The sequence below is a fragment of the Podarcis raffonei genome, chromosome 15, assembly GCF_027172205.1.
Source record: "Podarcis raffonei isolate rPodRaf1 chromosome 15, rPodRaf1.pri, whole genome shotgun sequence".
Lineage (NCBI taxonomy): Eukaryota > Metazoa > Chordata > Lepidosauria > Squamata > Lacertidae > Podarcis > Podarcis raffonei.
This window is the reverse complement of record NC_070616.1, coordinates 34,631,030-34,643,030: the sequence shown is the minus strand read 5'-3', so window position 1 is coordinate 34,643,030 and position 12,001 is coordinate 34,631,030. Positions and strand designations below refer to the sequence as shown.

The window sequence follows — 12,001 nt, the reverse complement described above, 5'->3', positions numbered from 1 at the left end:
TCCAGGGAAATGGAGTGAGGAGAAGCTTTGGGAATGTCTTCAGACTGTTCTTGGCCTACAGTCATAGCAGCTAATCGCCAAAGTTCACGGTGTACGTCTCTGCCGTAGTCATGGGGAAAGCGGTGCCCGTGGTCTCCTCCCAGGTCTCCTTCTCTGTTATGTCATCGGCTACTGTCTCCCACTCAGTCACAGTTTCCGTGTAGACCTCTGTTTCCCAGGTGGTGGCAGTTTCGGCAGTGGGTGGCTCTCGGCTCCAAGGCGGGAGCGTGGTGCTGCTGAACAAGAAGGGGACCTCTGTGGTTGGGATCGTCGTGGGAGGAGCGCTCGTGGCGGCGTTGCGCAGGCGGTTGCGCATCTGCTGGCGCAGGCGAGCTCTCTGCCGCATCCTCATCCTCCAGCGCAGGCGCTCCCTTTGGGTCATGGGCCGCCCCCCCGGCATAGGTCTTCCAAGGGGCCTGTTCCCATTCATGGCCATGATCTCTCGGATGCGCTTCCAGTTGGACCGCGACAGGATGAAGTTGCACTGGGTGGCTCCGATGTCGTAAAAGACGCTGCAGGTTTTGACGCTGGGGTTGTAGCCCTCCGCTCTGGCTGTGACGCGGTATTCGCCTGGGTTCAGGATGCGCCAGTAGTCCCCACCGCTTGCTGAAACAGACAAAGACATGCAGCATTTGACAACAATTCTGTACAGGAGAGGGATTTCCTAGTTCAGGGGTCAGGCGTATACTCTGGATGCAGAAAGGCTTAGATTCAATCCCTGGCATCTCTAAAACCATCTCAAGTAGCAGATAAGGTCTTTCTGCCTGGGACCTTGGAGAACTGCTGCCAATCAGAGTTCGCGATACTGGGCTAAAAGACAAATGGCCAGTCCTGGTTGGTGGTAGGTTTCTGTGCTCCCATAGCATAGTTTTGGCGTTTCCATCTCATACATGCAGATAATGGGGAGAGAGATCTATAGCAGGGGTGGGCACCTGTGGCCTTCCAAATCCTATTGGACTTCTGTTTCCCTAAGTCCCACCTACAGTGAGGGGAAAAAGTATTTGATCCCCTGCTAAATTTGCCGTTTGCCCTCTGACGAAGAAATGTCCAGTCCATAATTTTAATGGTAGGTTCATTGTAGCTGTGAGAGACGGAATAACAACAGGAAAACACCCAGAAACCCAGAAGACAAAAGTTTGATTCCTTTGCAAAAGATGACTTAGGTGTCCTGTCCCCTTAGCAGAAAAACACCCCCCAAAGCATAATATGTCCCCCTCCATGTTTGACGGTGGGGATGGTGTTCTTGGGGTCGTAGGCAGCATTCTTCCTCCTCCAAACACGGCGAGTTGAGTTGATGCCGAAGAACTGAATTTTCGTCTCATCTGACCACAACACTTTCACCCAGTTCTCCTCTGGGTCATTCAGAATCAAATACTTATTTCACTCATTATAATGCACATCAATCTCTTGACTTTTGTCTTCTGGGTTTCTGGGGGTTTTCCTGTTGTTATTCCGTCTCTCACAGCTGCAATAAACCTACCATTAAAATTATGGACTGGTCATTTCTTCGTCAGAGGGCAAACGGGCAAATTTAGCAGGGGATCAAATACTTTTTTCCCTCACTGTAGCATGACCAACAGTCAGGAGTTATTGTAATGCAACAATATCTCCAAGGCAGCAAGGTCTTTGGGCATTTAAAATGTGTGCAGGCTGTAAGCTAAGAGTCCTGCACACAAAACACGTTCTTCATGAACGAACCTGTGTTTTGAAGTGGGTGGGTGGCTGGCAGGAGGTATTGGCAGAGGCAAGAATAATTTTAAAGCGGGCTTTGTTCCTGATGTTTTGTCAACGCTAAGGCCAAGGTATGCCAAGTGTTCTACAACAGGGGTGGGGATCCCTTTTGAGTCTACAAGTTGCACAGGAATAGTTTGGCCAGGGCCCACATGTGCTCAGGCCAAGAATTCGCAGCACAAGCAGCCGTGGTGAACAAAAACACACCTGCAAGCATCTTGAGCTTTGCAAAGCGGTTGTGCCAGTGATTTAGAAACTGGAGAAAGCTGAACTGGATTCTTTCTCTGGTTCCCCATGTTCAGCCCTCTTCCTTTCCCAGTTACTGGGATGTTGGGCATCTATAGGTTTGCTGGCTGGGCTGCAGGCCAGTTAACATATGGAAGATCCATCTACCTATTTTCTGTTCATTACAAGGTGGCTGCACATCCCTACCTTCAGCATTGCAGACATACCTGTTTGCACGTCATGGTTGATCCCCACAACAGAGATGGAGGCATTTGCAATGGGGTCTCCCTGCTGATCTGTCACTGTCCCCTTAAGGCCCCGATGTATCTGCAAGGAGGAGGAGATTTCAGGCAGCTGGATTATTTTCAAGTCCCTTATATCTTTTCTAAAACAACAAATTGCAAGGCTGCTTACATAAGTCCATATCCCCGTAAAATGAACCATCCATACAAAGGAGGGAGACCAATAGGCGGAGGTAGGTCTGGCTGGTGAGGAGGCAGGAATGTCCCCTTCCTGCTGCGACAAGCTCCCCTCTGGTCTCCCAGAACCAATAGAGGCATGAAGAGGGTGGAGGAGACATTAGCTTCACGCAGGCTCAGCCTCAGATTGCTTGAGGAAAACCCTGGAGAGGAGGAGACTTAGGCAGCCGTGGGGAGGCAGGGACCTTCAGCCTCAGCAGCTACTGAGCTCATTAGGCCTGACACTCCTGTGCAAACCATTTTTTTTGACAATAAAGAGAACTCCCAACGTGCTCAGTGGGGTTACTGCTGGCTCGCTCCTGTCACCAGATATGCCAGAGGCAACATCAGAGTTTCAGGACATGTTTCAGCCAGGCAAAAACACTCAGAGTGTGAAGCAGGGCCAGTGAAGCTGGACCTTACCTGTTCCATGAATGTCAGCAATGATTCCTTGTTGTTTTCCCACTCTTGCGGCAATTCACTTTCATGGGGGAACTTGTCGCACCCTGGGTAGATGGACAGCTCCAGGCAGTTGGTGTGGAGGTAGCTGAAATCATTCATGGCTGCAAGGACATATGGAAGAGGATATATTTCCAAGATATGGTGACAGCCATTAGCTTAGGTGGTTGTAAAGAGGGGATTAGGTAGCTGTAAAGAGGCGCTCTGTGCGGCCTAGGACCCACGTACCTACGGGACCGCCTCTCCTGGTATGCCTTGCGGAGGACCTTAAGGTCCACAAATGACAACATTCTGGAGGTCCCAAGTCACAAGGTGGTTAGGTTGGTCTCAACTAGGGCCAGGGCCTTTTCAGTACTGGCCCCACCTTGGTGGAACACTCTGTCACAAGACACTAGGGCTCTGCGGGGCTTGACATCTTTCCGCAGGGCCTGCAAGACAGAGCTGTTCCACCTGGCCTTTGGTTTGGACTCAGTCTGACCCTTATGTTTCCCTCCCCTTATGGTTTTGACTTTTAAAATGGGGCTGCATTTTCAATTGCATTTTAACCTGTATTTTAAATTGTGTTTTTTTTCTCCCCCCCCCCCCTTATTATATTTTTACTGAAATTTTATTGATGTTAGCCGCCCTGAGCCCGGCTCTGGCCAGGAAGGGTGGGGTATAAATAAAATTTATTATTATTATTATTATTATTATTATTATTATTATTATTATTATTATTAAAAGGTAAAGGGGACCCCTGACCATTAGGTCCAGTCCTGACCGACTCTGGGGTTGCGGCGCTCATCCCGCTTTATTGGCTGAGGGAGCCGGCGTACAGCTTCTGGTTCATGTGGCCAGCATGACTAAGCCGCTTCTGGCGAACCAGAGCAGCACACGGAAATGCCGTTTACCTTCCCGCCGGAGCGGTACCTATTTATCTACTTGCACTTTGAAGTGCTTTCGAACTGCTAGGTTGGCAGGAGCAGGGACCGAGCAACGGGAGCTCACCCCATCGCGGGGATTTGAACCGCCGACCTTCTGATCAGCAAGTCCTAGGCTCTGTGGTTTAACCCACAGTGCCACCCGCGTCCCTTATTATTATTATTAGTTCTGGTCTATTAATGGCAACTAGACTGATGGATGGACCCTCTGGGTTCAGAAAACCACACCACTGAATGCCAGCTGTTTGGGGCGAAGAGTGGAAGAGAGCCATAGCCTTTGGACTTCCTAGAAGCAGCTGACTCGTCACTTTAGGAAGCAGGATGCCAAATGAGATGGACGTTTGCTATGATCCAGCCAGCTTTGGGACTGAACAGATCAGCATTCCCCAACGTGGTGCCCCCTAGACGTTTTGTGGTCCAGGAAGCTCTGAACTGAGACAGGCACAGAACAGCTAGAAAAATCTAGCCCAAAAAAGTAGAACTTGACTCTCCCTTGTGTCAGGGAATGAGAAAAGCTCGCTAAAGGCAGGACCATTGTTTGGCATTGGCAGTGAATGCAGAAGTTCCCATGTTGGGTCGCTGGCATCTTCAGCTGAAAGGGATCCGCAACAAGTGATGGGAAAGACCACGGCTGAGGGCCCAGGAAGAGCTGCTGCCAGACGGAGTAGCCAACACCAGCTAGATGAACAAACGATCTAAGACTGTTTCCTTCATACAGCTATTGCATTGCAGGGAATTACGCCAGGCTGACCCCATATTAAGAGTATGCATTCATTTCTAAAATGTATGTAACCCCAAATACATCCTTATTCATTTTCATGATAAAAAAAAAGAGAATCCTTTTAGCAGCATAGGCACATAGGAAGCTGCCTTTAACTCAGTACTGTCTACACTGACTGGCAGCAGCTGTCCAGGGTTTCGGACTGGTAACATGCGAACCTGGGACCTTCTGCATCATGCAAAGCAGATGCTCTTCCACTGAGCTATGGCCCTTGTCATCCCATTCATTTCTCATAAAAGGGGTTCCTGACACTGACAGATCATTGTACTGCATCGCTAAACAAACTGATATATTCAGTGTTCTGTACAGAGGGGAGTGCTCTGAAAGGGGCACAACATGAAAAACAGCTCCACCTGTGTCATAAAACCACAGGAAATGGTTAGAGGATTTCTCCTGCCCCATTTTTAGGTAAAGGTAAAGGGACCCCTGACCACTAGGTCCAGTCGTGACCGACTCTGGGATTGCGGTGCTCATCTCACTTTATTGGCCAAGGGAGCTGGCGTACAGCTTCCGGGTCATGTGGCCAGCATGACTAAGCCGCTTCTGGTGAACCAGAGCAGTGCACGGAAACGCCGTTTACCTTCCCGCCGGAGTGGTACCTATTTATCTACTTGCACTTTTGACGTGCTTTCGAACTGCTAGGTTGGCAGGAGCAGGGACTGAGCAACGGGAGCTCACCCTGTCGTGGGGATTCGAACCGCCAACCTTCTGATCAGCAAGTCCTAGGCTCTGTGGTTTAACCCACAGTGCCACCCGTGTCCTCATGCCCCATTTTTAATTGCTTATAAAACAGAGAACCTTACATGGCTTGGCTTTCGTTAAAAAAACACCCGAAAATGCTGTGCCATTTGGCTGGAAGACGCCAGAGTTACAGGCACCAGAGGACAAGCTGGTTTTCTACTGAGAAGCGAAATGAGACACTAATGAATGGGAAATAGGAGGAAACATTTCTAAGTGTGCATCCCTATCCTGCACATCCTTACTATCCTCAGTGACTCAGATTATGCCCACAGGTTGTCTCCATTCATCCAGAGCTATTCCGCCTGGCTTTCAATTTGAACTTAGCCTGATCTTTTATTCCCCTTCCTTCCTTCCCTCCCCCTCCCCTTTTTATGAAGATTACCCACTCTGGGATCCCACAGCTAATTCTCCCCTGGTCTCCTCGCTCGCCCAAATAGGACTAATTTAGCCAGCTAGTCCTGGTGATCATCTAATGTTTATCGGATGGATTTTCTCCCTAAGTTGATTTTTGAATTCTGAATTTATTGTTATTCACATTTTATCCTGTATTTTATGCTGTTTTTTGTTGCATCAATTAAGTGTTTTAAATTTGTTTCTAGCCGCCCTGAGCCTGGTTTTCTGAACCGAGAAGGGTGGGGTATAAATTATTCTTATTATTCTTATTCTTATTATTTGCTGGGTAAGAGGGGTATGTGTCCAAGTTCTCATGGAATCATTTGTTCTTTTGCCTGATGATGTAAATAAAACGCTGTTTAGATAGAAAGAACAGTGTGTGGACTTTTCCCTTCTTCTCACATTGAAGCAACTGCTGCTAGCTCTGCTACTGCCTGGAATAATTTTTGCACAGAGGAAATGTGCCGGACAGGCAGCAACTCCAAGAGGATGATGATGATGATGATGATCCCACCTCTCCCCCATTCTTCAACACTTACTGCCCACCCGAGGGTGCCACTTGGCGCCATTGACGATCCCCATCCCGTTGGTCATATCCTGGGAATGGCAACCTCCCCGGAAGGTATCGGTCATGCTGAGGTGGGCCGAAGCATAGGAAATGGCCAGCCAGCGGAAGATGGCGTGGTCTGGAGTCTCCCTGGTTTCCGGGTTCTCCTCTTCATAATCATCCAGCACTGGAGGCGCCACTTCGTTCTCGTTGACGGGGCGAGCCATGTCATAGGGATAGGAGACGAGCTTCTCGCCACCGTGAAAGTTGGCGCCAAGGACAAAAGGGTTCTTTTCCATCCAGGCCATGATGGCTTTCACCTCCACTGCCATCTGGAGGAGGGAGAAAGGAGAGGGAGAAAAGGGAGACCACACAGGACAGGTGTGAAGGGCGGTAGTTAAAGTGCGGCCAACAAGCACAGAAATTTGTAGCTCAAGGGTAGAGCACATATTCTGCATGCAGAAGACAACCACAGGTTCAAGCCCTCCCACCTACTATTTTATTTCAGTTTTAGTTTTTTATTTATACTTTTCAAGTTTATACATTCCATTCGTTTCGCACTCAATTTGACGTTCCAAAATTTGACTTCCTTCCCCCTCTTTCTGTGGTCCCTTAAATTTATTTCTTAATATCTTCTGCATATCCAAATTGACTTAATTTGCTCATTTAATTATCTACTGTAAATATATACTCTTATAAAACTGCAGGTTATTATACTAATCCTGCTAATGCTCTTATGTGTTTATTTGTAAATTTATCTGCAAATTTGTAAATCTGTAAATTTATCTCTAAAAATTCAGTAAATCATTTCCATTCTTTTATAAAAAGCTTGTTATCTTGATTTCTTATTCTTTCGTTAAGTTTCACCATTTCTGCATATTTCATAAGTTTTTGTATCCATTCTTCCTTTACGGGGATTTCTGCTTCTTTCCACTTTGGGGCAAGTAACATTCTTGCTGCTGTAGTAGCATACATGAATAAATTTCTATACAATTTAGGTAGTTCTGTCCGTACCATTAAAAGAATCAGGTGGCAAAGTCTTTTGTGACCACACCGAGACACAGCCAGCCAAAGGCAGCAATGTTCTTTATCTGTAGTTAATGTACTGTTGTGCTGGGTATTATGGCTGTATCTCTGCTTTTATAATACTGTTTTATTGTTTTTAATGCAAATAAATAAATAAGCACTCACACAAATAATCAAGCTGTGGCCCAGATGGGATAGGGATCAGGTCACTTCCTATTAATTAATTTGTTTGATTTGAAACCTGTCCTCCAGCAAGTTTCCAAGCAACTTGCAAAAAAAGTTAAGATTTCAATAAATTAAAGCAAAACAAGAACATTAACACATCCTAACATAAAAGCAGTGAGTAGAATTAAAGCAAGCACAATTTTTCAGTGAGCACTGTTTTTTTACCCGAAGATTTTATTGTTGTTGTTGGAAGAACTGGCTCTAAGATTTTGTTGTTGCGGAAAGAAGAGGAATTTTAATTTTTGGCATGGCAGCTTTAATCGGAAGAACACGAGGCCGCTTACAGAACAGGGAAATTTCTGGCTTAAGCAACAACATCTGTGCTTCTTCCCAAAAAGTCTCAGTGCTCTAAACTCTGCCTGATCTGCCCAGCTCTGCCCACCCAAAAAATCCCCATGTCAAGGTAGTTGTTTTCATATATATATATATATATATATATATATATATATATACACACACACACACACACACACACACACACATATACATACATACAGTGGTACCTCTGGTTACGTACTTAATTCATTCCGGAGGTCTGTTCTTAACCTGAAACTGTTCTTAACCTGAAGCACCACTTTAGCTAATGGGGCCTCCTGCTGCTGCCGCGCGATTTCTGTTCTTATCCTGCAGCAAAGTTCTTAACCCGAGGTACTATTTCTGGGTTAGCGGAGTCTGTAACCTGAAGCATATGTAACCTGAAGCATATGTAACCTGAGGTACCACTGTGTGTGTGTGTGTGTGTATGTTTGCACATAGCACTAAGCCGAACTTGGCACAAACAAGCAAACATTCTGCTGCTATGCTGTGCTGAACAGAGCCATCGTTGGGCTTAGTGTGTCAACTCATCAGGGGCGTAAGAAAGGGGCTGGTGGGGATGTGGGCTGCCCCAGGTGTAATCCCTGAGGGGGTGACAAAATGGCACACAGCGGGGGTGGGGGGCACTTACCGCTGAACCTGGCCTGCAGCACGCCCAAGCCACACGTCTCTCCTGGGAGTGATGTGGTGGCTCGGGGCCCCGCGCTGACTGAAATGGCAGTGTGGGGCTTGCGTCCTCCAGGCAGACTCCGGGGGCAACTTGCCGCTGTGCCCCCATGGGCCGCTTGCCCCGCCCCCAACGCTCTGGTTGCCGGAGCAACTAGTTATGCCCCTGCACCCCACCCCAGGCTCGTGGCTTAGTTCTCTCTAGATAAACCACGAGCTGTTAACCAAAGTTCCCCCGACTGTATCCATTTGCTAAGTAAGTCAATGCAATGCATTTGAAGACCAATTCAATAAATAAAAACCAACACTGGGGAACATTTATTTTTTCATTTTCTGTTGCATGAGATTTTTCAACAGTTCTTATATGTTCCGTCATTGCTGGTTCCAAATCTGAAATCGATTTTCGTGTACATGGTATAGTTATCTTTCAATTTTCAACTTTTGCCCATATGTCATATTTACACTGGCGATAAGCGGACACTGACACATTGATCTACCCTAACCATATGGTAATTATTGTTCATGTTCACTGCTATATAAGACACTTACATTTATACTCATATTGTACTACTTTGGCTATGTGTTTAATAAAATATTGAATTCGTGCATTGTGAAAAACAAAGATTATGGTGAAAAGTGAAAAGCATGAATTGCAAAAAAACCCTAGAGCTTACAGAACAAAACCAACTTCAGATATGAAATCAGCATGTTGAAATTAGGGTAGAACAACTGCAGGTGTCAATACAACAACAATTTTGTTTCCCAGTACAATCCACCAAGGGGGAGTAAAAGGTAAAGATAAAGGGACCCCTGACCATTAGGTCCAGTCGTGGCCGACTCTGGGGTTGCAGCGCTCATCTCGCTTTATTGGCCCAGGGAGCCGGCTTACAGCTTCCAGGTCATGTGGCCAGCATGACTAAGCCGCTTCTGGCGAACCAGAGCAGCGCACGGAAACGCCGTTTACCTTCCCGCTGGAGCAGTACCTATTTATCTACTTGAACTTTGACGTGCTTTCAAACTGCTAGGTTGGCAGGAGCTGGGAGTGAGCAACGGGAGCTCACCCCGTGGCGGGGATTCGAACCACCAACCTTCTGATCGGCAAGTCCTAGGCTCTGTGGTTTAACCCACAGCACCACCCGCGTCCCTCTATTCTCCCACAGCTGCCCTTTTCAGGATTCGCATGCCAAGTCAAGCTTGTACAGAAGCAAGAGAATACTTACTGCAGTGTCCTCTGCGAGATAGTGCTCAGGGATGGGGATATGGTGGTTGGGGACTTTGTGTGGTACCCATTTCCTCTCTTCTGCAGCCCAGAGGACGCTGTTGAGATCAGGGAAGTTCTCAAAGATATTGTACCCTTCCTCACTCCAGTGCCCCAGGGCCCAGTTCCCCAGCTCAGAGCCCTGCAAAGAGACAGAGGATGTGGTCTCACGGTTATTCACACTGGTGACAAAAATCATAGGTTTGCTCTTCAGGTAGCCTAAATCACAAGCAGGCTCTGGTGTGTATGGTGAACGACTGGCATTCCTCCAGCCTTGGAGCTGCAGGGATGGGAGAGGATTGTTTTGGCAGTGGCATAGGGATATTTGCCTCTTCCCCAGCTGCACAGGGTAGCATGGAAGCCTGGGGGTTGTTTGGTCATTTTGCTGCAGAAGTTTGATATTTCACTTTTTTTTCACTTTTCCAGCAACAACGTTGAGCCCAAACTGACTCACAATATTAACAATAGCATTTTAAAAAATAGCAAACGTTTTAGTCTATAAAATCATATCAAAAAACACAATAGCGTGTAAATGAGGCAAAAACAAACATATTGAGCAAACAATTAATACTGCTCAATACAAACTGCTACAGAACAACCATAACTAGATCCTACCCACCACCATCTTTCGTTTGGCTAGCAAGACCAGTAAAACATTGTGAATCCCTTTTCAGAAGGCTGAGAGAGAGAGAGAGAGAGAGAGAGAGAGAGTAGATGATGGATAGATAGATGATAGATATAGATAGATATAGATAGATAGATGATAGATAGATAGATAGATGATAGAGAGATTAGATAGATAGATGATAGATAGATGATAGATAGATTAGATAGATAGATAGATGATTGATAGATAGATAGATAGATAGATAGATAGATAGATAGATGATAGATAGATAGATAGATAGATGATAGATAGATGATTGATAGATAGATAGATGATAGATAGATAGATAGATGATGATAGATAGATAGATGATAGATAGATAGATAGATGATAGATAGATAGATATAGATAGATGATGATGATAGATAGATAGATAGATGATAGATAGATAGATAGATAGATGATAGATAGATAGATGATAGATGATAGATGATAGATAGATGATAGATAGATGATAGATAGATAGATAGATAGATAGATAGATGATAGATAGATGATAGATAGATGATAGAGTTTTCTTCAATCTAACCCCCCTTCCCAGCTCCAACCCTTACTTCTCTTCCCTCTCTTTAGAGTTGGGATGGGGGATAAACTAAATTAAATTTACATTTAATGGCAAATGTACCCAATTTGCACTTTCTGAAACAAGATGCAAACCAAAACATAGCCACCTGTTGAAATTTGCACTTTCTGAATTTGGCAGTGCAGTTCTCCAGCCAGGTAATGTGTACAAAAATGCATGCACTACTATAAAGTGTGCATATAAATGCATATATTAGTGAATATGACACACAAGTTGCCTTGCAAAAATGTGTGTATATCAGGCAAATGTTCATTCAGAAAACTGCGTATGAGAAGAAATTCACCCTAAAATGAAATTGAATTTTCATGACTTTTTTTTTAAAGTCGTGAACTCAAGTGGAAATGTGGAAAACAGAGCTTGAGCTGGAAAAATAAGAAATGGAGAGAAATCGAATTCCTACTTCAGAGTCCCATATTCCCATTCCTATTTCAGAGTCTCTCAATCCACACTGCAAAGCCTGATCCCATCCAGACTTACCATTTGGCTGGCAATCTCATAGCCGTCAGGGTTGAGCGAGGGGACGAGGTGAATGCGGGTCTCCGTCACCAGGTTCCTCACACGAGGGTTCCCATCCTTGTATTCCTTGCACATAAACTGCATCAACATGAGCAGCAGCTCCCGACCCAGAACCTCATTGCCATGGATTCCCGCTGTGTAGCGGAACTCTGGCTCTCCTGCAAGAAGGCGAGGAAAGAGGCAGGTTTGCCGTGCTGCTCCATTAGAAAAGGCTCACCTAAGTAAGGTCCCTTCCTTACTCTGAAGTCGTGATTCTTAGCTCCAGAGAATCTAGATGATGCTGTTGCCAATCTGTTGCATTCCAACCAGTGTTGTCTTCCCATTTCCCCTCCCCCCCAACCTTTGCGCAAACTCCAGTGGCAGCCTCAAACTCTCTGATATGGACAGACAAGAACTATTCAGCTTCTTTGGGGCTGCTGAGTTGTACTCAGAAGAGACCCATTAAAATTAA

The 12,001-nt window shown here is 45.8% G+C and overlaps 1 protein-coding gene across 1 annotated transcript in view; it reads right to left on the bottom strand.

Annotated features, from left to right (window-relative positions):
- Window positions 1–70: 70 nt before the first annotated feature.
- The window catches only part of AEBP1 (AE binding protein 1), a 43,938-nt gene continuing 32,007 nt past the window's right edge, over window positions 71–12,001 (bottom strand). Inside the window, exons 17-22 of the mRNA XM_053366479.1 lie at window positions 11,512–11,708; window positions 9,747–9,926; window positions 6,287–6,626; window positions 2,877–3,016; window positions 2,223–2,322; window positions 71–645 (exon numbers count right to left, since the gene is read on the bottom strand). Of these exons, the coding sequence (XP_053222454.1) occupies window positions 71–645; window positions 2,223–2,322; window positions 2,877–3,016; window positions 6,287–6,626; window positions 9,747–9,926; window positions 11,512–11,708 (1,532 nt within the window). The remainder of the gene's footprint in view (window positions 646–2,222; window positions 2,323–2,876; window positions 3,017–6,286; window positions 6,627–9,746; window positions 9,927–11,511; window positions 11,709–12,001) is intronic.